Source organism: Venturia canescens, chromosome 3 (genome assembly GCF_019457755.1).
Source record: "Venturia canescens isolate UGA chromosome 3, ASM1945775v1, whole genome shotgun sequence".
Lineage (NCBI taxonomy): Eukaryota > Metazoa > Arthropoda > Insecta > Hymenoptera > Ichneumonidae > Venturia > Venturia canescens.
This window is the reverse complement of record NC_057423.1, coordinates 26,272,723-26,299,910: the sequence shown is the minus strand read 5'-3', so window position 1 is coordinate 26,299,910 and position 27,188 is coordinate 26,272,723. Positions and strand designations below refer to the sequence as shown.

The 27,188-nt window shown below is 34.9% G+C and overlaps 1 protein-coding gene across 5 annotated transcripts in view; it reads right to left on the bottom strand.

Moving 5' to 3' along the window:
• Positions 1-3,614: 3,614 nt before the first annotated feature.
• Positions 3,615-27,188, bottom strand: part of LOC122408124 (endoplasmic reticulum transmembrane helix translocase) — a 326,148-nt gene continuing 302,574 nt past the window's right edge. For all 5 annotated transcript variants that reach the window (XM_043414736.1, XM_043414735.1, XM_043414739.1 and 2 more), the window contains one exon: positions 3,615-4,210. In XM_043414736.1, coding sequence (XP_043270671.1) covers positions 4,097-4,210 — 114 coding nt within the window. In that variant the 3' untranslated portion in view covers positions 3,615-4,096. The remainder of the gene's footprint in view (positions 4,211-27,188) is intronic.

Sequence of the window (27,188 nt, the reverse complement as noted above, 5' to 3'; positions counted from 1 at the left end):
GACCTCTGAATTTACCTGTCAAATGACAATGATCGCGTACTCGAACATCACTCTCTACGAATGATTTCTCACAGATGTGACATTCCTTATTTTCTCGGAATTTTCGCCATTCTTGAGGAGTCAATTCTTTCATCGGAATTACAGTGTATAAGATGGTTGCCACCTGTTTCGCCAATTGTTCCAATTTTCGTACGAACCATTGAACGCAGTCCTCACCCCGATGTGTGTGATACCCCGACAATGATTCGTCATACGAGCAGTTGACGTAGTATCCCACGCTGAAGACTTGATGCTGTTGAAATTTATTATTCTCCATATCTTCAGCCGTGGTTTTTCTCAAAATGCACTCGAGGTCTGCATATACAATAAATGGGAGAAGTTCCTTATGATTCACGTTCTTAAACTCCAACCATTTGTTTCGTGCATTCGGCAGGAGAATTGCGCAATCATTCATCTCACCACAGTCCACCTCATGTGATTGGAGCTTCTCATGAGATGAAAAATAGTGAAGGCATCTATGGAAAAATCAGAATTTTTTTTTAACTTTCAACAAATCTCATTATATTTATTGTGTGATAGTGCGATATTACTTACCGATCACAGATGTATTTTCGGCCATTGTGAGCACTCAGCTGCTTGCTGACCAACATCGATAGATTTTTAATCCATGCGAAGTGTCCCATATTTACATCCATCACATCTTCTATACACAGTAAATTAATATGTTTCGCCTTTTTCTGCTTGCTCAAGCGAATAGGTTGAACCACATTATTTGGTGCACTGTATACATTTATTGAGATGTCATTGAGATTCTCGAATTTTTTTATCTGATCTAGACTCATGGGGAAGTTTATACCCGCAAGATTCAAGATCGTAGAATAGTGAGGATATGATGATGGGCGCTCACTATATTTCGCTGCAGGGTGAAGAGCCGCAACCACCGCCCAGCCGAAACACGCGTTGTCATTAGATCGCACATTGACCACTGCTCTCCTCGATATAATTTCTTTTGTCAGAGATATGTGGCAACCCGCGCGCATAGCATTATACTTATTGATATTGACAGTCAAGTTCAGAATTGAACTTAAGGCCCAACCACTCTCACTCTCTTGAAATTCGTCGAGGGATTTAAGAGTTGGCTCAACAACATGATTTTTATACCAATCACTTATATTACATGTTTCGAGTAGCTCAACTGTCTTTGTAATTATACTTTTATTTGCATACCTGCCGTTCACAGTGAACTCACCATTAAACTCGGTATTTACTTTTATACTACTATGTTTAGAAATATTATCCATCACATGTAATTTCACTAATTGGTATGAGTCTTGCAGAAATTTTTGTGGATTGATGTAATTTTTATTAATCACAGCACCAGTAAGCACTCGATTGTTAAATGCCGTATCGATTTCACGCCATAGCAAGCTCTGATTATTTAATCCATCACCCGTGTGAATGAATTGTGAACGCACTGTCAATTTCAAAGTTTCTAAACGTATAATTCGCGCAATTAATGAACGGTGTGACGCTATGTTCAATCGAGCACGTTTGGGAGAATTTTCACCACTCAATGATTTGATGAACGCATCGCACTCTTCTTCCCACACGTTATATTCTTCTACCGATTGTAATGAAACCGCACGATCACTCAAAAGCTTTTCTACAGCTTCAGCATCATTGAAGTTTGCCATGGTGACGAGGAGAATGTGAAAGAAAACTTTGATGTGAACTCGAAGAAAACTCGATCCTGAATGTCTCGATTTTTGAAATCATCTCGACTAAATTAACATCATCCCTTTTAAACTTTTTTTCCCCCCAAAAGTTAACTTTTTTTTCTTGGAGAGGGGGTGAAATATGTGAAAACGCGGAGGTGGAAACCTGTCGGCATTTTCTTTGACATTTCCATATCATTGCTCCAGATCGATGTCGTGTGGGGAAAAAAAAAGTTGGTAGGCAAAGATTTTTTGAAAGAAAAAAATTTTTTAGGACATCTTTTGCCGAAAAATGGGTCAATCATGAGAAAAATGGTGCTTGCACGTGTTCTATCCTGTCAATTATAGCGTGAAGAAAAAAAGTTGGCCCGAACTCAAAGAGATCTTCATTCCTTGAACGTCTCGTAACAGCCCCTACGAATCGGCTTCGCGTCTTTGAACCATCCTTAAGAAACCTATGGGACATCTTTTTTTTTTCGGAAACAATGGGTCAATCACGTGAATACAGGTATTGCCGGTGCTTCATAAACTATGCCATACCTGCGTGAGGTCTTAATTATCGATAATGATCAAATAAGTTTTCTAAAGTTTTGAAGAAAAATTCCTGAGGACATTTTTGGGAACAATAAATCAATCGTGGGGATGCAGGTGGTAGTTCAACATGAAAGTTTTTTTTGCACGTGTTCTATCCTGTCAATGATAGCGTGAAGAAAAAAAGTCGGCCCGAACTCAAAGAGATCTTCATTCCTTGAACGTCTCGTAACAACCCCCCCCACGAATCGGCTTCGCGTCTTTGAACCAACCTTAAGAAACCTATGGGACATCTTTTTTTTCGGAAACAATGGGTCAATCACGTGAATACAGGTATTGCCGGTGCTTCATAAACTATGCCATACCTGCGTGAAGTCTTAATTATCGATAATGATCAAATAAGTTTTCTAAAGTTTTGAAGAAAAATTCCTGAGGACATTTTTGGGAACAATAAATCAATCGTGGGGATGCAGGTGGTAGTTCAACATGAAAGTTTCCGCGGTTTTTTTTTTCCATCAAAGACTTACATTTAATTAGGAAACGTCATGCTCATCTTGCAACGACTGAAAAAAATATTTCGTTTCGGAGGTCATAAATCTCATACTTTATTACTAACGCACAGGTTGCCGCTATTGTCCCTTAGGGCTGAAGACATAAACGGCTTCCTCAATACCCATTCCATAAAATTTCGCTTTGAAAAAAACCGTGTGAAAGTTCATGTGAAAAAAAACACTATTCAAAAACTTTCGCTAAAAGTTATAAATTTCAGCATCTCACTCCCTCTCTCACGCCCCTCCACTTGACCATCCCTTATACTCACCTTGTGACGCAACCCATAAATTTTAGCATCTCACTCCCTCTCTCACGCCCTCCATCCCTTCTACTCACTTTGTGACGCAACCTCATCCCCTCCATGCACCCCCCGAGTTCCCCCTCCACTCTGGACCCTGCCCCGCAGTCCCCGTACTCCCCCGTCCCCGCTCCCCCCTGAGATCCCATGGGTTAGGTCTCTCCTAGCTACTCTACTTCCCTGTCGTCACATTTTTTAAACATTCCAATCTTTGCTGAAACTCATTTAGTTATACGACGCTGAAGTTTGCAACGTTGGAGTCTGATGAAATGAACAAAAAAACATTATGTTGAATTAGAGATAGTGATTTCCTGGCTAGAAATGAGTTTTTCCTTAACGATATGAATAACAAAAAAAATGAAATGGGAAACTAGAGTAGAAAATTGTCCAGTTAGTATCACGAGACTTTTTAACGGTGGCACCAGCGACTTTCTGGTTATATTTTGGTCAAATAAAATACTACTTTTTCTGAGCTGACAGGGATGTTACAAGAAGGGCTAAATAATTTTACAACCATATTTCTGTCGATTGAATAGAATTGTATTTGCTATTCTTTGTTTTTTCTCAACATCAGCAGAGAGGCAATTTTTTAATCATGAGATGGGCAACCAGATTCCACGTAATCATCATTGTGTTACATAGTAACGTACACCATGACCAAAATTTCTCATAAGCTATAATTATGGCTTATAATTCTTAGGAACGGTATAAAAATGCTTCACCCAGATGAAAAAAGAGAATATTCACTGACGTATTTTTGTACTACTCCACATTTGTGTCGTAAATTTAGTAGAAACGCACTTCAGGTTACAGTAACATATTACAGTTCAAGTTCAAGCCCTAAAGCAAAGAAATAAAACACTGTTACCAATATACGGAATTCAGTTTAGTTTGAAATTTTCGAACAAAAAATAAATGTGCGTATTTTTCCTGGAATAGTGCTCAACAAGGATACACAGCAGAAAAAATATGAAACCAGTTTTCAAGTCTCATAGAGTTGCTACAATCGCATAATTTGGATTTTATCTTCGCCAAAAAGGCATCGACATGCTCTGTCGACCATCCCAGCTGCGATGAAGTTCACCACTAGAACTTGAAGTAACGTAGACCGAAACTGTAAAACGAAAAAGAAAACTATGTTATATAATAGATACCTTTATGTATTTGTATAGATTTTTTAACTTTGATTATGGATGCCAAGATCGATCTTTTTTATACAAGGTTCGACATTAGCTCTCAATATTATAATTTGGATCACCGGGCGAAAGACTATCAGTATTGAACCATTGGTGTATGATATGCAACCGTATCAAGGGACTTGGGGTCAAGTATCGGAACAAGAGCATTGACAGTTAAATAATTATTTCACAACTTGAAATTTAATTTTCAGCGAATTAAGAAATTCTATTTCGATTGTGCCCAGAATCAGCATAACCGGTGACCCAATTAACGAGAAGAAACTTTGCAAGAAACGAACTCAAGATTAAGAGACTCGGTAGAGTCTCGGGACAAGTACATTGACAGCCCTGTCGTCTGCTGGCCCGAGGCTCGGCGAGTTATACTTTCTCTGAATAAAACGATTCGCGGTGGTGGGAGTAAAACTGACATGTCATTTTCTAAAATTGCAGAGCTCAGGAGATGTGTTATAAATCAAAAATTGGTTTGGAGACTAATTTTCAAAATCCCTTTCGAATGAGCACGAAACCAATACGATCGGTAGCGTAAATGCTGAGAAAAAACTTTGCACAGGCTCAAGATTATGCAAAAGTTACTAACACATTTATGTATCTTCGTTTCTTGTAAAGTTGAGAGGAAAGGTCGGGAATATGTGTGAGAGAGTTTGAGTGAGAAAGAGTGCGTGGATCGGGATTGCGAACGCGTGTGACGGGTAATAGCTCGGCTGAGTAACCGAATATCGGGGGCTCAGTAATTTTATTCATCCCGTAATTATTTGTCATCGTATTCCATCTTTAACGAATTTCTGACCACGAGTAGAACCGTGACAGAAAATACAAGCTCGTGATAGATTATAGTGAGTGTAGGCTCCCGATCGAATGTGTGTGAAGATTGTAGTGTGAGTTCGCGACTTTTTCTGCCGTCTTTATTTCGCGGTTCTCCCGGTAGAATTTTCATCGAGATTTAATTATTATAGAATTTTGAAAAAGTGATAGTTAGTAATTAAAATATCATCCATTTAATTTTTGTTTTGCCAGTTATTCTCCAGTTCACCCCGCCCATTCCGCTGCAAGCCAAGCCGGCAAATCATCATTTTCCTCCGATCATACTGTGTCACTTCGGTGACTGGCACCCACGAGAATAAGATCTTTTCTCGAAAATATAAAATAGTATGAGCGGAAGAATTTGATTTTGTGGCACTTGAAAAATCGGTCACAATAACTATATATACAATGCCATCAGTCAGCCATCAGTTTTTGATGTTATAACAAACGGATTATCGACATTACGAAGTGCCGGGTGAAAAAAAATATTTTTCATCTAATGAAGTGTTCAATATATATTTATTTTTTTTAAAATAGTGGTATGTGCATGCAGTATTATGAAAACCAGACATATAGTGACTTTGGCGTGATATATTGTTCAACCATATCTGTCAGTTTTTTATGGCATGAGAAAATTAATAGCAACAGCGATCTAAATGCTAAAATTTCGGAGAAACAGTGCGAGCTGTATGAATTCGATACAAAATTCTTATATGACTATAAAAAAAAAAATGTTATGTAAGTTTTGTGAAAACCATGTGGGTTAGTTTACCCTTATCGCAATCGGTTCTCGAGTATTTGTTAAAATCCAGAAAAACAATTCTATGGAAACAAAAAACGAAAAATTGAAAAGTTCAAAAAATTCAACAAAAATTAAAAACAATCGAAAAAAATTCTATAAAGAAAAACTAAAAAATTTTCAAACAAAATCATAAATATTAAACAAATTGAAAAATGTACGATCCAAGTTACATTCAATATAAAATTGTATGATATCAATTGAAGGCCAAGTTTTTATTGATCATTTGGAATATTTACCCAACAAATCGGAAACTTTGATTGAAAAAATGACGTTTTATGCATAGGAGTCACTAATCATTCATAATAATTATTTTCGAGGAAAAACAAGCTCATGAAGCAAAAGTTATAAAGAAAGTTACGTGCAGTACTAAAATTGATTATATCCATTCGAGGCCAAGTATTTATCAGTAATTCGAAATATAATCTCCACCAACAAATAAGTGTTGAGAATCCTCATCGGGCTCAGAACGTTTCATTGAAATTACTAAAGAATTAATAGAAATAAAAAATTGCAGAATCTTCCTTTTGAATAATAAGAACGATGGCAACCTTTTTTTTAACCAGAACATATGAAAATCGGTAAAAACTCACATGAAAGTCATTCGTTACTTCAAGAAGGTACAGACTTTGAAAAATCGATTCTCCTCCAACTTTCAGGATCGCCTGGTGTTATTCACAACATTCAACTTCGATTGCATCGGTACAAATTATGTTCAAATACGTCTTAAACGTACTTGTCCAGCCCATCACTTTTTATTCGAATTGCTCATTCCAAAAAAAAATCAAAGTTAATCCATATATTAATATAAAAGAACAGTAATTGCCGAAAAAAATAATTTTCCTTCGAATTACAGGAATCGCTCTTGTTGAAATGAAACTAAAATCAAAGACGAAATTGATCAATCTATTTATATTGTATGGACTTATCATTCACAACAGAATTATTTTTCTCCAGGAATTCCAGGAATCGCGCGTGTCATACTTGACTCGAGATATTTATCAAAATGGGTGCGTGACTATCGAAAAAAAAAACATTACAATGCTGAGTAGATTCAAAAATTTCTTGTAATGATACGTATTATTTATCATTTTCATTGGTTCCTACCGAATGGTGTGTGTTCACTGAAGGGAATGTGAAGTGGAAATTGCTATTATTGCAATACGAACTTGAGAACAGTCAAGTTCAAATTACTTGGAGATGTTCTTTTTATTTCTATAAATTTTATTATATTTGTGATCATAGAAGAGCCCTGATTTTTTTTTCGAATGAGCAATTCGAATAAAAAGTGATGGGCTGGACAAGTACGTTTAAGACGTATTTGACCATAATTTGTACCGATCCAATCGAAGTTGAATGTTGTGAATAACACCAGGCGATCCTGAAAGTTGGAGGAGAATCGATTTTTCAAAGTCTGTACCTTCTTGAAGTAACGAATGACTTTCATGTGAGTTTTTACCGATTTTCATATGTTCTGGTTAAAAAAAAAAGGTTGCCATCGTTCTTATTATTCAAAAGGAAGATTCTGCAATTTTTTATTTCTATTAATTTTTTAGTAATTTCAATGAAACGTTCTGAGCCCGATGAGGATTCTCAACACTTATTTGTTGGTGGAGATTATATTTCGAATTACTGATAAATACTTGGCCTCGAATGGATATAATCAATTTTAGTACTGCACGTAACTTTCTTTATAACTTTTGCTTCATGAGCTTGTCTTTCCTCGAAAATAATTATTATGAATGATTAGTGACTCCTATGCATAAACCGTCATTTTTTCAATCAAAGTTTCCGATTTGTTGAGTAAACACTATAAAAATACTTCAAAAAAGTAAAAAAAGAACGCCAAGTATTAAAAAACCGCCCCTCTAGTTTCGAATGATCTTTACTATATTTTCAGTAAATGAAAAATTTCCTTACCCATTATTTATTGCTAAAATGACATAGTAGGATGATCAAGATAAGAAAAAAAATATGAGATCATTTTAGCATAGCCAAGGATTTTGAATAAATTTCGATTTCTGCAAAGAATCATGTTACACCTCCAACTGTACTGGTACTGGCTAAAGAGTTTTGTGACTTCAAGCGTTCCCAGAATGATTTTGCGATTAAGATATTGTTATTCTAATTTAATGCACAAATTCACTGTCAAAATTACACACAAACTTGGCGTGGATGGTTTTCAAATGGAAGCTCGGGAAAACACGATTGATCAAATATACTATTCAAAATTAATGGTTTGATGAATAAAATAGATTCCTGAGATAGTGTATAGATGAAAGAGATTAATGAAGAAAATAAAATAATTAGCAAATATGAATGATTTAATGAATTATTACACAACAAATATCCAGGCGAATAGTTTAAATTATTGAACCAACAAACGAATAGAATGTGGAGAAAGTATGGTTTTAGGAATAAAAGAAATAGACAATCTGGTGAATGAATCAGAGAATGGGATACAGAATACTTGTGATGAACCAGTATATAGTCCAGTCACCTTAGCATACGTTCTATTCAAGAGACCTAGAGGTTAGCCAATTTTTTTATAGGTTGTTTGGACCTACAGGAATATCGCCCTGAGTTTTCGAACAAATGCACTTTTGCAATAAAAAATTGTTGAAAAAAAAGTCGATTTTTTTGAGTTGGTGCTCAGGGAACGCATCTGATCGAAAAACTTAACACATGAAAGTTGTTCGGCATAACGTCTTCTATAAAAAAGGTCTTATACAAAAATGCGCTATCATTGTTAATTAAGCAGTTAATTGCAAATAAAGACAAAAAAATCACAACTTTGTTTTTGCTGCTACAATCGTTTGTTTGTAAAGTAATCGGTTTGAAATTCATACAAGATGTAGGGAATTCAATGCCCAAAAGAATGATGCCAGATTTATTAACCTGTGAGATATAGTTTAGCAACAATTTGCGATCTTCGAAAAAACTTTGACATCCCATAGAATTTGGCGATGAAGGCCTACAGCGTAGAAAAAAATCGAGAAGCTTCGTGTCACCGTGCACAAACTTTTTGGAAAAAATAAATCGTTTTTGTTGATAATAAATAGTGTTTTTTGACGTTTTAAAAATTTTGCTTATAAACAAATAGCAATTCTGGACAAAGTTACAAAGATATTCGGAAAAATCTTGGACCATTCGATGCGTTTTTGGAAAACGAACAATTTAAAAAAAAAAGTCGCAATATCTCTATTACAGACCGAGATATGAATATTTTTATATTTTTGCAAATATCTGTTGTTGATATTGAGATTTTTGCAAAAATCAAATTCGATAGCCTTCCGTAGGGTTCCGGCTATGAGATTCGATAAATACTAACCTCCAACAGGGATTTTGTCATCACGGTTATCCGTGTAATCTACTTGACGGCGCGCGGCGACGGCCGCTCGCCCGGGCGCGGCGGTGGGGGTACCCCCTCGCGCTCCGCAACCCGGTCGAGCGACTTAGTTAACAAATTTGATAATTCCCCTTAGAATGGTCGTAGAACGATGTATTTTTTTTTCATTTTGCGTGATTTTTTCTCACCAACACGATGGTACCATTAAAAATCATGTCCGTCTCATAGGAGAGCCGCCACGATCGATTCCATTGTGAAGAAGCGATCGACGATGAAATAGAAATTGACTTGCCCATTGTAACGGTGCCAATAAATGTAAAAGTATCCAATAGCAACGATGAGTATGAACCTGACGAGAAAAAAATCAAAACGATGTGAACAACTATTCGTTCTTAATTTTTTTTCATTCTCATAAATAAACGAATTGTAATGAATGAAACAGTGTCGAAGAAAATATTTATTCATGATACCCTATCCCATTAACGGTAAATTGAATTTAAAGCATGGTTATATGTGGAATTTTTAAAATCGATCGTGGCGGCTCTCCTATGAGACGGACATGATTTTTAATGGTACCATCGTGTTCGTGAGAAAAAATCAATCAAAATAAAAAAAAATACATCGTTCTACGACCATTCTAAGGGGAATTATCAAATTTGTTAACTAAGTCGCTCGAGCGGGGCTGCGGAGTGCGAGGGGGTACCCCCACCGCCGCGCCCGGGCGAGCGGCCGTCGCCACGCTCTCGGCCGCGCGCCGTCGACTAGATTACACGGATAACCGTGATGACAAAATCCCTGTTGGAGGTCAGTATTTTATCAAATCTCATAGCCGGAACCCTACGGAAGGCTATCGAATTTGATTTTCGCAAAAATCTCAATATCAACAACAGATATTTGCAAAAACATAAAAATACTCATATCTCGGTCTGTACTAGAGATATTACGACTTTTTTATTTTTAAATTGTTCGTTTTCCAAAAACGCATCGAATGGTCCAAGATTTTTCCGAATATCTTTGTAACTTTGTCCAGAATTGCTATTTGTTTATAAGCAAAATTTTTAAAACGTCAAAAAACACTATTTATTATCAACAAAAACGATTTATTTTTTCCAAAAAGTTTGTGCACGGTGACACGAAGCTTCTCGATTTTTTTCTACGCTGTAGGCCTTCATCGCCAAATTCTATGGAATGTCAAAGTTTTTTCGAAGATCGCAAATTGTTGCTAAACTATATCTCAAAGGTTAATAAATCTGACACCATTCTTTTGGGCATTGAATTCCCTACATCTTGTATGAATTTCAAACCGATTACTTTACAAACAAGCGATTGTAGCAGCAAAAACAAAGTTGTGATTTTTTGTCTTTATTTGCAATTAACTGCTTAATTAACAATGATAGCGCATTTTTGTATAAGACCTTTTTTATAGAAGACGTTATGCCGAACAACTTTCATGTGTTAAGTTTTTCGATCAGATGCGTTCCCTGAGCACCAACTCAAAAAAATCGACTTTTTTTTCAACAATTTTTTTATTGCAAAAGTGCAAGTCGGATTTGTTCGAAAACTCAGGGCTATATTCCTGTAGGTCCAAACAACCTATAAAAAAATTGGCTAACCTCTAGGTCTCTTGAATAGAACTTCGTAAAATATGGCCTAAGGTGACTGGACTAATCAAGAGACTCGGTAGAGTCTCGGGACAAGTACATTGACAGCCCTGTCGTCTGCTGGCCCGAGGCTCGCCGAGTTATACTTTCTCTGAATAAAACGATTCGCGGTGGTGGGGGTAAAACTGGCATGTCATTTTCTAAAATTGCAGAGCTCAGGAGATTTTTTATAAATCAAAAATTGGTTTGGAGACTAATTTTCAAAATCCCTTTCGAATGAGCACGAAACCAACACGATCAGTAGCGTGAATGCTGAGAAAAAACTTTGCACAGGCTCAAGATTATGCAAAAGTTACTAACACATTTATGGATTAGCCGTATCTGTACAGAACACCATCAAAGGCCTCTTCATGCCAGCTATAACCAATTTCTATGGAAGCTCGAGTTCCGGGATCCCGGCTACAGAAATGATGAGTTGTGATTGGTCAGGATACTCGCTGTACCGTTCCAGCGGAATAAAGTTTATGAATATATATCTATATATACAATCCCACCAGTCAGCTGTCAGCTTTTGATGTTATAATAATCGGATTTCCGACATTACGAAGTGCGGGGTGAAAAAAAAATATTTTTCATCTAATCAAGTGTTCAATATGTATTTATTTTATTCAAAATAGTGGTATGTGGTGTCATACATGCAGTGTATTACGAAAACCAGATATATAGTGACTTTGGCGTGATATATTGTTCATCCATCTGTCAGTTTTTGATGGCATGATCAAATTAATAGCAACAGCGATCTAAAATGATAAAATTTCGGAGAAACAGTGCGAGCTGTATGAATTCGATTAAAAATTCTTATATGACTATAAAAAAAAATGTTATGTAAGTTTTGTGAAAACCATGTGGGTTAGTTTACCCTCATCGCAATCGGTTCGCGAGTATTTGTTATATAGGACATATATTAGTATTGGGAAATTTCTTCTTGTACAAATTCTTCATTTTACGTTTATTTATGACATAATTTTGTTGCAATCCTGGTTCTGGATCTTTAAACATTTTCAACGGGAGTTATGTGAGAAAAAAAAACTTTCGCTCATTATAACCTCTCAAACGTTCTTTCCAAACAGAAAATTTATGTTGTGTAATTACATTATAGAAAAAATATACGTGGTTGTATGTAAATGAATGCAAATAAAGTTTGAAAAACTTTGGTCAAGTAAGTGTCTAATTCAATGTATTGTTGTCATATTTTCTTTCATTTCGTTTGGCTGTGTTCACCGGGCCCTTTTTCCCATCTCTCCTTAGCTTACAGTATATCCATACCAATTTCTATTCATTCTCTAGACTATTCGAGTGACTTTCGTATTTCTATTCCCTCATGTTGATTTCAATAAATTGGAAAATTCATAACAAAAAGTTTTCATGATTGCTTGTTTATACACCCGAGTTTTAGAAAAATCTTTGGGCCATGTAAGTGCATAGATATATTCACTTGAGTTATTGCATAATGAATTTGGAAATTTATTTCAATAAGTCATCGGGTGGTTAATTTTCGTGATATCAAAATTCGTATCTTCGAAATGCAATGAACACCTCTAAAGTGCGACAAAGTCATGAAGCGACATGTATGTTGAGTATTTTCAGACCATATTTGCGATTGGCATCATGGGTTGAAAAATTCATGTGTGTAAGTCTACGTCTGATAATTTTTGGATGTGATCAAATATTTTGTCTGCGTATAACCATGGAGACATACAAAAATACAGCATTTTGATTGCTTCAACATGCAGCGTATCTGTCACTTTTTTTCTTGAATGTGACATAATAAGTTTCATGAATGTGGTTCATGGAATTTTGAAGTGGTTTGCCCCATAGCACCAAAGTTTGTATTACTGGCATGCAGCGAATACCTATGAACTTTGATATTTCTGCGAAGCGTAGGTGTGCCAATCTTTTCACTTTTTGGTTCCGACTGCAATATATAAACGAAGATACATGAAACAATTTTGAGTTCTGTTCACTTTGAAGTGTGCTGTCTTTTTTCCTTTTAGTTTTGGCATAATTAATTTTATGAATCGGTGGTAATTTTTTCTTTCTGTATCAAAATGTAGATGAATAAATCGCAGCGGATACTTGCAAACTTTGAAATTCTGTGTATTGACATGCACGCTAGGTATTAGCACTTCCTATTTTTGATTATGAAATATGGATACTAACAATTAATAAAAATTGTAGAAGAATTATAGAATTACGATATGGATTACTAGTAATAAATAACTCAAAATAATGATAAATGATACAAGAAGTCAGCGATGGCCTATTTATGAATTACATAAGAAGTTATGTTTTCAAAATGCAATGGACATATTAATAAATAAGCAGTTCTGTTGGTCTTGACGCAATTCATAGTTTATCTTTTGTCCGGTTGAACCTTGGTGGCTACATGCAGAGTTTAAAAATTTTGTGCATCGACGTGGGTGTGTCAACTTTTATCTCTGGGTATGATAATACGAATGAAAAAGATTGCTTCAAAAAGTCCTTGGAAGCACGTTTTTTAATGAAATGAAAATTGCTAGCATTAGAATTCAACCATGAAAAAAACTTTAAAAAAAATTTTTATAAAAAATGGGCAAAAAAATTATTTTATAAAAAAAATACAGAACAATTCGAAAAAAATTTCACAAATCTTGAAAAAGCATTATCTTTAAAAAAAACTAAACTTTATCTCTTTTTTAAAGTGTTAAAAGAATCAAATAACAAGTAAAAAATAAAAACCGAAAAATCGGATTCTCCCGTACAGTTTCGTTTTTTTATGATTGATTTTTATTTGATTTAAATGAAAAGTGATGGGCCGGACAAGTACTTTTAACTCATATTTAAACATAATTTCTATCGATCCAATCGACGTCGAATATTGTGAATAATATCAGTAGCTCCTGAAAGTCTGAAAAAAATCGATTGTCTCTGCCATCATAGAGTAAGAAATGACTAGCTTGCATGTGATTTTTTTGGATTTAAAAGCTTCTTAAAACAGTTCCATAATGTTGAAATTTGGAGTTACTCATAAATTACTTGTCCTTCGATTGATATCATAAATTTTAGTGCTGCACGTAACTCAAATGGTAACTTTTTTCAATTTATTAGAAAATACTTGGCCTCGAATTGATATAATAAATTTTAATGCTGCACGTAAATTAGATGGAATTTTTTTTAGTTGATTTAGCCCTTCGAATCAAATAAGAAGAATGAGGCATCGGTTTCCAAAATGATTTCAAGCGCGATTTTTCGGTTTTTATTTTTTACTTGTTATTTGATTCTTTTAACACTTTAAAAAAGAGATAAAGTTTAGTTTTTTTTAAAGATAATGCTTTTTCAAGATTTGTGAAATTTTTTTCGAATTGTTCTGTATTTTTTTTATAAAATAATTTTTTTGCCCATTTTTTATAAAAATTTTTTTTAAAGTTTTTTTCATGGATGGAATTATCAACAAACGAGGGACCATCAATGTACTTGTCCCAACCTTTTTTTTCCTAGGGGAAGTTTATGGTTTGATATCACGTCTTTTTTCTCAAAAGTTCCTTATTTATGTTCAGTTGACTATAGGATATTAGTTTAAATTTCTATGAATTATTTATGATTTTCGTCTTATAACGTTGGTTTTCACGAAAAAAGACCTATTTTTCGTCAAAATTGTACTGGACATATTTCGTCACAGGTCTGTCCTCGGACTTCGGCGATTTTTTCCCTTGTACTCTAATATGTTTTGTCAATTAGGAACCCAAGAGCACGGCCGCAAGCGGGTTGGAGGCCGGGATATGATTTTCGGCTTATAGCGTAGGTTTCCACGAAAAAAGACCTATTTTTCGTAAAAATTGAACTGAAAATATTTCGTCACAGGTCTCTCCTTGGACTTTGGCGATTTTTTTCCTTGTACTCTAATATGTTTTGTCAATTAGGAACCAAAGAGTACGGTGAAAAGCAGGTTGTAGGTCGTGATATGATTTTCGGCTTATAACGTTGGTTTCCACGAAAAAAGACCTAAATTTCGTCAAATTTGAACTGGAAATATTTCGATAGAGGTTTGTTCTTGGACTTTGGTGATTTTTCTCCTTGTCTTCTAATATGTTTTGTCCATTGGAAACTCAAGAGCATGTAGCAATGCGTGTTACGGGCTGAGATATGATTTCCGGCTTATAACGTTAGTGAAAAGAAAGGAAAAGAGAAAAGATAGATCAAATTCAAGACACAACGAATACAACAGAATTGGCCATTTTTAAATGTCGTTTTGGCATTCTGAATCTAGACATTTTCGTGTCATCCAAAACATGCCCCCGATGAAATATATTTCCAAAGTTTGCAAGTGGCCGCGGAGATCCAATTATCTACAGTTTGATAGTTGCAGAAAAAAGGCACCCGGAAACATTTATTATGTCAGAATTCAAAGAAGTAAAAAAAACTGAGCGTACTTGATTCAACAGAGCAACGGAATTCAAAGACGTTTAAGGTACCTGCATTGCTTGTGGAGGAAAACAATTTCATTTCAGGATAATTTAGAAATAAATTAGGAAATTCAGAAATTTAGCATAGAATTTAGAAAAAGGAAAATTAAGATAATTATTAAAGCTGAAAACTTTTGTGATGAATTTTTGAAATTACATGGGGTGGGGTTCGAAATTTCGAATAACCGAATTGTAGAATGGTCGATATTTCGAAATTAATAAATTCGTCATGTAAGATTGGAGAAAAATAAGTAATTCGAAATTCTTATTCCCGATCGACTCTTTAGCAGATTACGTTTTTAATCGAATATTTTTTCTTTGAATTCGCATGTATTCGAAAATATATATTTCGATAGTTTGCATTTCGAATGCAATTTTTACAGACCGTACGAATGTCAAAAGTTCATATTTTCGAATTCAAAATGGAGAGTAATTGTTATACAGACAGACCAGAATATAGAGTAGCAAAAAATCAAAAGTGAATTTTTCGAGCCTATAAAACTTGGATATGCGGAATAGCGATAGCTCGAAAAGGCGAAAGTCGAAATGGCGATGTTTAAAATTGGAGATCACCGGTCGAGTAAGTGAGTGAGTGAGACACGTGTATTTGGAGCTCCGCTGCATTTCTTTATTTTGATCGATCGACTTTCTAACGTTTCGCTATTTTGACCATTCGACTTTTTGGTGTTTCAGTATTTCAACCTCAGTAATATTTGATCTTTCGTTATTATATTTTCAAAATTGTGAATTTTCACAGTATCGCTGACTATAGTAATTTATGAATCGAAAGAGTGATAGTCGAATTTTCGAAAAATCGATATTTTAGTCATCGTCCTATGGGCGATTGTTACATTCTATTTTCGATGTAAAGGTGCTTCGAACCTTGCAGTTTCTGCTTTATTTATTTTCGGCATTCAAAGCTCTAGTCGAATCTATCCGTCTCCATATTATCATTCGAAGTTTATAAATTCGAGATTTCAGCTGTTCGAAATTTTAGTCATTCCAACATTTGATCCCCACCCATTACATGTTACGGTTGGAGTAAGAAATTTAAATAATTGGCACACATGCTGCGACACAAAAATATCAAAGTTTGAAGGTATTCGCTCCATACCGCAGTAATACAAACATTAATACTATTTGAAAAGAAATACTTTAAAACTTGCTGAACAAAGTTCCATTACATATTACCATAATCAAAGATAGGGGGTGATACTTAGCACATATACTTATCCACAGAAATTTCCAAATTCGCAGGTATCGGCTGCAATTCAATGTATCTGCGCAATGAGTTTGGAAGACAGCAGTTTCAAATCCATCCATAAATGAGCAACTGAAGACTTTTGTAATGAATTTTTCACTTCATATTTATGTTACGGTGGGAGTCAAAAAATAAAATGAATGGCACAGTATATAAATTTTATAGTTTGCAGATTTTTGCTGTATTTCAATGATCCAAATCTATAGTATTAGAGTGGAAAGTTGTTAGAAGTCATGATGTTACATTAAAATCACATAGCGCACATAACATTCAGAAATTCTGTAGGTTTCCATGATGTTGGCAGGTATTATACTTAGTCGCATCGAAAACTGAGCAACTGTACACTTATCGTAATGAATGTTTTCACCAATAATTCCACATTTGCAGTTTGCAGAATAGGAATACTCAACATACACGTCATTTCATAAATATTGTTGTCAATATTTGTGTTTGCCTACCGCATTCCGACGATTCAAATTTTCATATTATCAGCAAAAAAAGCATCCCAAGACTTTTTGGAACAAGTTTCAAAATTTATTACTCGACAGACCAGGTGGAAAAAGAATAACTACACTTATATCAAGACCAGAAACTGTTTTGAGAATCTGTTGTACAAAATGTGCGATTGATGATCATAATTGGAAACCTTTTGAATCACGTTACCACAATCAGCATGAAGAAATAGTAGAAAATCATAGGACACATATTAGGCAACCAATTAATAATATGCATCGATCCGCTGCAAACCGATGGAGTCAAAACAAGGATCGGAAAGAGCAGAGCCATAGTTAAAAAGAAAAAAGACAGCGCAATTGAAAGAGAACAGAAATCAAAATTGTTTCATGTATCTGTGCATTAGTTTCTGAAGACAGTAATTTCAGATCTATTCAGAAATAAGTAGGTGAAGACTTTAGTAATGAATATCTTCGTTAATATATTCCAGTCGGAACCAAAAAGCTAAAAGATTGGCATACCTGCTATTTCACAGAAATATCAAAGTTCATAGGTACTTGCTACGTACCAGTTATACAGACTTTGGTGCTATAGGGAAAAACACTTTAAAATTACATGAACCACATTTTTGAAACTTATTATGACACATTCAAAAAAAAAGTGACAGATACGATGCATGTTGAAGCAAGCAAAATGCTGTAATTTTGTATGTCTCCATGGTTATCCGCAGACAAAATATTTGATCACATCCAAAAATGATCAGGTGTAGACTTACAGACATGAATTTTTCAACCCACAATGCCAATCGCACACATGGTCTGGAAATATTCAATATACATGTCGCTTCATCACTTTGTCGAACTTTAGAGGTGTTCATTGCATTTCGAAGATACAAATTTTGATATCATGAAAATTAAGCACCCAATGACTTATTGAAATAAATTTCCAAATTTATCATGTAACAACTCAAGTGAATATATCTATACATTATTACATGGCTCAAAGATTTTTCAAAACTTGGGTGTATGAACAAGCAATTATGAAGGCTTTTTGTTATAAATATTTCAAATTATCTTGTTGAAATTAATATAAAAAAAATAGAAATATGAATATCTCTCGTATTGTCTGGAGAACAAATAGAAATTGGTATGACAATACACTGTAAGCTAAGGAGGTGGAAAAAAGGGACCGGTGAACACAGCCAAACTAAATGAAAGAAATTATGACAACAATACATTGAATTACTTGACCAAAGTTTTTTAAAATTTATTTGAATTCGTTTACACACAACCATCCACCTCTTTCTTTAATGTAATTACACAACATAGAATTTCTGTTTGGAAAGAACGCTTTAGAGGTTATAATGAACGAACGTTTTTTTTCTCATTGTTATTATTATTATTATTCAACACTAATTAGTCACGTCATTAATAATATCGATTCCTTCCACTTTTCAATAACCACTTTTATTTTTCTACACTCTGCACGCTACAGCACTCCGGCGGTCATAACCTCAAACGTCAACATGACGCGAAATCTCGCAAATTTGCTATCTATGTATATATTACGATATCGAAGTAGAACAGATAATTCTTAATTTTCACGACACACATTATTCACGTTTTCACTTCTCAATATTTTACTCACTCTCAGTACACTGTATGAGATCAATTAATCCACTTTTGAGGTTTTATTTATTATAGATATTATTGTCGTGAATTGGGCTCGAAACTTATTGAAACTTCTTTTATGAAAAAAATAAAATTGATTATATCCACTGCTATTTCCAATAATGTTTTATTTATTTAAACGAAATTTGCAAATCTTGCACCGTTGATCCACGGGGCTACGATCGCAATCACTTTATAATAACATAACAGACGATAACAGACGGTATACAAGAAAACATTGAGGACTATCAGAAACTTTCTCATCGGCGATTGGTCGAGACGGATAGATTCTCACCGGTGATTGGTTATGATGGGCATCAAGAAGCCCTTGTATGTATCGGTCTGAACCCATATACGGATACATCAGCTGCGTAAATGTGTTGGTACTTTTTGCATAATCTTGAGCCCGTGCAAAGTTTTTTCTCAGCAAATACGCCACCGAGAATGCTGATTTTGGGCTCGTTCGACAGAGAACTTCTTAATTAGCTTAAAGTTCAATTTTCAAAGCCGTACATAACTCATGAGCTTCGCTATTAAAGAAAATCACATGCCAATTTTACCCCCACCACCGCGAATCGTTTTATTCAGAGAAAGTATAGTCTCGGCGAGAGCCTCGGGCCAGCAGACGACAGGGCTGTCAATGTACTTGTCCCGAGACTCTACCGAGTCTCTTGAAAACATATGTGAAAATTGCGAATTCTGGTGGACTTGGTGAACATTGTAGATATTTTTTTCTTTCTCCTTCTGTCAAATTTTAAGGAAAATCAATCAAAAAATTCGGTTCATTGAAAAATATTCATATTTTCTTTATTCACAATGATTTCATCAAAACTATTGGAAATCAAATTTATAAATGACGGGGGAAAATTCCACAATGATACAAAATATTGAAAAACCTTACGGAATATGATTTTAATCCCACAAAATTATGGACACGTTCGAAATGGTTGCAAAATTGAGGGTATCACTTCAAACATTCGAAGAATATCAAACTATTATAAATTGTACAAAACTTAAAGAAAATCATTGGAGAACTTATTTTTAAATATCACAATAGAAACATTGGAGAACTTTAGAAAATCTTATTTAAGAATATTTTTTGTCGTTTAGAACTGCCATAGAAAAAAGATTTGATATCAAGCCGTAAAAATCCTCACTCGGAGAAAAAAAATTTGGACAATTACATTGATGATCGCCCGTTTTCTTATTATACCACAAAAAATGTAAACAAAACTTCTTAAGTCACACAACGAAAATGATTTCGAACTGTAAGAAAATATCAAATATATTACAATTCTACAGCATTCGTGTATAATACTCTTCACTAGTATACTGATTGTGCGGTATCAGTCTTTTTTCGACGAATCAGATGTTACAAGCCAAAATCATATTTCGGCCTCCAATCTGCTTTCCACTATGCTCTTGGGTTCCTAATTGACAAAACATATTAGAGTACAAGGAAAAAAATCGCCAAAGTCCAAGGATAGACCTGTGACGAAATATTTCCAGTACAATTTTGACGAAAAATAGGTCTTTTTTCGTGGAAACCAATGTTATAAGCATTAAATCGTAAATAATTCATAGAAATTAAAATTAAAATTATATAGTCGTCAAAACATAAATAAGGAACTTTCGAGAAAAAAGACGTGATATCAAACCATAAACTTCCCCTAGGGAAAAAAAGGTTGGGACAAGTACATGGATGGTGTCGTGTTTGCTGATAATTCCATCCATAAAAAAAACTTAGAAACCGATGCCTCTTTCTTCTTATTTGATTCGAACAGCTAAATCAATTGAAAAAAATTCCATCTAATTTACGTGCAGCATTAAAATTTATCATATCAATTCGAGGGCAAGTATTTTCTAATGAATTGAAAAAAGTTACCACTTGAATTACGTGCAGCACTAAAATTTGTGATATCAATCGGTGGACAAGTATTTTATTAGTAACTCCAAAGTTCAACATTATGGAATTGTTCTAAGAAGCTTTTAAATCCAAAAATATCACATGCAAGCTAATCATTTCTTGCTCTATGGTGGCAGAGACTTATAAGAAAATCTATTCTTTTCAGACTTTCAGGAGCTTCTGATATTATTCACAATATTCGACGTCGATTGGATCGTTACAAATTATGTTTAAATATGAGTTAAAAGTACTTGTCCGGCCCATCACTTTCCATTAAAATTGTTTATTCAAATAAAAATCAGGGCTTTTCTAGAACTGATGGAGCACAAATATTCATGCAGAGGGAATTTAGAGAGTTATCTTCAAGTAATTTTCCCTCAAGTGTACTAATTTAATAAGAACGGAAACGAATTGTCCTGTACTATACAAGGGATGTTTTTGTGCATCGATAAATAAAAAACATTTTGCACATTAAATATGTTCAAGTTTCCAAAAATAAGTCCCCAGTTTGTATTGGAATGACTTTTTTACTTCTCACTTCTTCCAGCGAACGAATTTCATTCGGTATAACTAACCTATACTATTATTAAGAACATTAAACTAATAATAAATCGCATTTCAATACATTTTTAACCGGATTCTGCCGTACAATTTCGTTTTTTTATGATTGATTTTTATTTCAATAAATAGTGTTGGGCCGGACAAGTACTTTTAACTCATATTTAAACATAATTTGTAACGATCCAATCGACGTCGAATATTGTGAATAATATCAGAAGCTCCTGAAAGTCTGAAAAGAATAGATTTTCTTATAAGTCTCTGCCACCATAGAGCAAGAAATGATTAGCTTGCATGTGATATTTTTGGATTTAAAAGCTTCTTAGAACAATTCCATAATGTTGAACTTTGGAGTTACTAATAAAATACTTGTCCACCGATTGATATCACAAATTTTAGTGCTGCACGTAATTCAAGTGGTAACTTTTTTCAATTCATTAGAAAATACTTGCCCTCGAATTGATATGATAAATTTTAATGCTGCACGTAAATTAGATGGAATTTTTTTCAATTGATTTAGCTGTTCGAATCAAATAAGAAGAAAGAGGCATCGGTTTCTAAGTTTTTTTTATGGATGGAATTATCAGCAAACACGACACCATCAATGTACTTGTCCCAACCTTTTTTTCCCTAGGGTTATTTAATTATTAAAGAAACAAATTTTGAATATTTTCGAAAACAATCGGAAACGCTATCGCTCCTGTAAAGACTCTCTGGCAGCGACTCGTCATAACATAAATGTACTTGTCTCAGAGTCGCTGCCGCGACTCTAGATATACATGTCGCTTCATCACTTTGTCGAACTTTAGAGGTGTTCATTGCATTTCGAAGATACAAATTTTGATATCATGAAAATTAAGCACCCAATGACTTATTGAAATAAATTTCCAAATTTATCATGTAACAACTCAAGTGAATATATCTATGCATTTACATGGCCCAAAGATTTTTCAAAACTTGGGCGTATGAACAAGCAATCATGAAGGCTTTTTGTTATAAATATTTCAAATTATCTTGTTGAAATCAATATAAAGAAATTGAAATACGAATATCTCTCGTTTTGTCTGGAGAACGAATAGAAATTGGTATGACAATACCCTGTAAGCTAAGGAGGTGGAAAAAAGGGACCGGTGAACACAGCCAAACTAAATGAAAGAAATTATGACAACAATACATTGAATTACTTGACCAAAGTTTTTTAAAATTTATTTGAATTCGTTTACACACAACCATCCACCTCTTTCTTTAATGTAATTACACAACATAGAATTTCTGTTTGGAAAGAACGTTTTAGAGGTTATAATGAACGAACGTTTTTTTCTCATTGTTATTATTATTATTATTCAACACTAATTAGTCACGTCATTAATAATATCGATTCCTTCCACTTTTCAATAACCACTTTTATTTTTCTACACTCTACACGCAACAGCACTCCGGCGGTCATAACCTCAAACGTCAACATGACGCGAAATCTCGCAAATTTGCTATCTATGTATATATTACGATATCGAAGTAGAACAGATAATTCTTAATTTTCACGACACATTATTCACGTTTTCACTTCTCAACATTTTACTCACTCTCAGTACACTGTATGAGATCAATTAATCCACTTTTGAGGTTTTATTTATTATAGATATTATTGTCGTGAATTGGGCTCGAAACTTATTGAAAGTTCTTTTATGAAAAAAATAAAATTGATTATATCCACTGCTATTTCCAATAATGTTTTATTTATTTAAACGAAATTTGCAAATCTTGCACCGTTGATCTATGGGGCTACGATCGCAATCACTTTATAATAACATAACAGACGATAACAGACGGTATACAAGAAAACATTGAGGACTATCAGAAACTTTCTCATCGGCGATTGGTCGAAACGGATAGATTCTCACCGGTGATTGGTTATGATGGGCATCAAGAAGCCCTTGTATGTATCGGTCTGAACCCATATACGGATACGTCAGCTGCGTAAATGTGTTGGTACTTTTTGCATAATCTTGAGCCCGTGCAAAGTTTTTTCTCAGCAATTACGCCACCGATCATGCTGATTTTGGGCGCAATCGAAAGAGAATTTCTTAATTAGCTGAAAGTTCAATTTTCAAATTGCGACATAACTCCTGAGCTTCGCAATTCAAGAAAATGACATGTCGATTTTACCCCCACCACCGCGAATCAAGACACTCGGTAGAGTCTCGGGACAAGTACATTGACAGCCCTGTCGTCTGCTGGCATGAGGCTCTCGCCGAGACTATACTTTCTCTGAATAAAACGATTTGTGGTGGTGGGGGTAATATTGGCATGTGATTTTCTTTAATTGCAAAGCTCATGAGTTATGTACGGCTTTGAAAATTGAACTTTAAGCTAATTAAGAAGTTCTCTGTCGAATGAGTCCAAAATCAGCATGCTCGGTGTCGTAATTTCTGAGAAAAAACTTTGCACGGGCATAAGATTATGCGAAAGTTACTAACACATTCAGGATTTGACGTATCTGTATACGCGTACTCCGACCGCTACAAACATAGGCCTCTTGGCCCCCATGATCGCCAATCCCTGGTGAGAGAAATTTTGTTGCAACCATTGAAGAGTGCGAGAATTTTTAGGCCAATGACATTAAATCAAAAGAGCAAGGAAGTTTGGCGGAAAGCTAAGGAGCTCGAGAGCTCGAAAGCACTCGAAAGTCACCAGCCCAAGTTCACGTCATGTTGACGTTTGGGGTTATGATGTTATGAAGTGCGTGCGGGAAAATAATAATAATTTTCGCGTCATCTATCGAAGTACATATTAATGTTTATTTTGTTAAAACTTGGGGTATACTAAACCGGTATCAAAGCGGCCGCGTAAATGTAGACTGTGATCTGTGAGTGAAAATGACAAAATATAAAAAATGCGCGATGCATATGTCAACGAAACTTTTCAAGATTTCATTATTTCGTTCGATTGGAAATAAGTGTCAACTGAGATAATCTTTCAATTAAACCAGAGTGCGCGGAATATTGTGCAGTGTAAATATATCATCAGTTGCGTGATTATATATCATGTGTAATAATGTAGGTTATATATACGAGTGCCCTTTGATAGCTGTGTGGTAATAACGAACCGGCCGGGGTTTGATGTTACGAAGTGCGGGACAAATGTAACAAACGTTCGTATAGTTAGTGAATAATATAAATAAGGCAAATCAGTTTATCAAAAATAGGTCTGGAAGTTGTAAGGAAAAATGTTCGTCAACCTATAACGTCAAATTTTCTTTTTGTGATCTGAAATATTATGGTTGATAATTAATAAAACAAGAACACACGGAACTGTTAGTATATATAATGTGAGAAACTCCAATCGAATAAATGTTTTCTAATTTATTTCTTGTGTCATCATTATTTTTGAATATTCCTATATTTTGCTTGCTATTGAGTTTGGCTCTGCTCTTTCCAATCCTTGTTTTGACTCCATCGGTTTGCAGCGGATCGATACATATTATTAATTGGTTGCCTAATATGTGTCCTATGGTTTTCTACTATTTCTTCATGCTGATTGTGGTAACGTGATTCAAGATGTTTCCAACTATGATCATCAATCGCACATTTTGTACAACAGATTCTCAAAACAGTTTCTGGTCTTGATATAAGTGTAGTTATTCTTTTTCCACCTGGTCTGTCGAGTAATAAATTTTGAAACTTGTTCCAAAAAGTCTTTGGATGCTTATTTTGCTGATAATATGAAAAGTTGAATCTTCGCAATGCAATAGACAAACACAAATTTTGAGAACAATACTTATGAAATGACGTGTATGTTGAGTATTCCTATTCTGCAGACTGCAAATGTGGAATTATTGGTGAAAACATTCATTACGATAAGTGTTTCGATGCGAATAAGTATAATACCTGCCAACATCATGGAAAACTACAGAATTTCTGAATGTTATGTGCGCTATGTCATTTTAATATAACATCATGACTTCTAACAACTTTTCACTTTAATACTATAGATTTGGATCATTGAAATTCAGCAAAAATCTACAAACTATAAAATTTGTATACTTTGCCATTCATTTTACTTTTTAACTCTCACCGTAACATAAATATGAAGTGAAAAATTCATTACAAAAGTCTTCAGTAGCTCATTTATGGATGGATTTGAAATTGCTGTCTTCCAAACTCATTGCGCAGATACATTGAATCGCAGCAAATACCTGCGAACTTGGAAATTTCTGTGGATAAGTATATGTGCTAAGTATCACCCCCTACTTTGATTATGGTAATATGTAATGGAACTTTGTTCAGCAAGTTTTAAAGTGTTTCTTTTCAAGTAGCATTGAAGTTTGTATTACTGCGGTACGGAGCGAATATCTTCAAACTGTGATATTTTTGTGTCACAGTATGTGTGCCAATTATTTTAATTTTTTACTCCAACCGTAACATGTAATTTCAAAAATTCATCACAAAAGTTTTCAGCTTTACTATTTAACTTAATTTTCCTTTTTCTAAATTCCATGCTAAATTTCTTAATTTCTAAATTTCTTTCTAAATTATCCTGAAATGAAATTGTATTCCTCCACAACCAATGCAGGTACCTTAAACGTCTTTGATTTCCGTTGCTCTGTAGAATTAAGTACGCTCAGTTTTTTTTACTTCTTTGAGTTCTGACACAATAGATGTTTTCGGGTGCCTTTTTTCTGCTACTATCAAACTGTCGATAATTGGATCTCAGCGGCCACTTGCAATCTTTGGAAATATATTTCATCGGGGGCATGTTTTGGATGACACGAAAACGTCTAGATTCAGAATGCAAAAGCGACATGTAAACATGACCAATTCTGTTGGATTTGTTGTTTCTTGAATTTGATCTGTCTTTCCTCTTTTCCTTTTTTTTTCTAACGTTATAAGGCGGAAATCACATCTCAGCCCGCAACACGCATTGCTACATGCTCTTGAGTTCCCAATGGACAAAACATATTAGGGTGCAAGGAAAAAAAGCGCCAAAGTCCAAGAACAGACCTGTGACGAAATATTTCCAGTAAAATTTTGACGCAAAATAGGTCGTTTTTCGTGAAAACCAGCGTTATAAGCCGAAAATCATATCCCGGCCTCCAACCCGCTTACGACCGTGCGTTTGGGTTTCTAATTGACAAAACATATCAGAGTATAAAGAAAAAAATTGCCAAAGTCCAAAGACAGACCTGTGACGAAATATTTTCAGTACTATTTTGACGAAAAATAGGTCTTTTTTCGTGGAAACCAACGTTATAAGATGAAAATCATAAATAATCCATAGAAATTCAAACTAAAATCCTATAGTCAACTGAAAATAAATAAGGAACTTTTGAGAAAAAAGCCGTGATATCAGGAAGCAGGACGTTTTGGCGCCGCCGTTTTGGCGCGGCCGTTTTGGCGCAGCCGTTTTGGCGCGAGCCGTTTGGGTGCTGGGACGTTTGGGCGCGAGGAAATTTTGGCGCCGCCGTTTGGGCGCGGGGACGTTTTGGCGCGAGGACGTTTTGGCGCCACAACCTTTTCGCGCTAGGAGTTTCGTTCTCGGGGGGGAATATTTTCACTGATTTTGTGGTGAGCACCGCCTGAGGTGTGCATGCTCCCTCCGGTACCAGAAAAATTTACCCAATGGTAATACGACCTGGATAATTCGTCCCCGGAAAATTCACTCGCACATAATTTCTCCCTAGAAAAAATCCCCTTTGAAAAATTCGTCTCCTGGGAAATTGTTAGGTGTGGCGTAAGCCACTAACAGGGGGAGAGAAGGCACAGACGGGGTATGACGTGTAACAGAGAGACAAAATGGCATATTTAACGCCGAGCGCAATGTTTTCAGTACGAGTCGTAGCCAGTCCGTCAGAAAAACGCTGATTCCAAGTGGATTATTATTGATGATTTAATTGATTAATAATTTTTGTTAATGATTTTTGTGGGGACGATTCTTCCTGGGGGCCAATTTCCCAAGATAATGTTGCCAGAAGAATTCTCATAGATTCGTTGTCT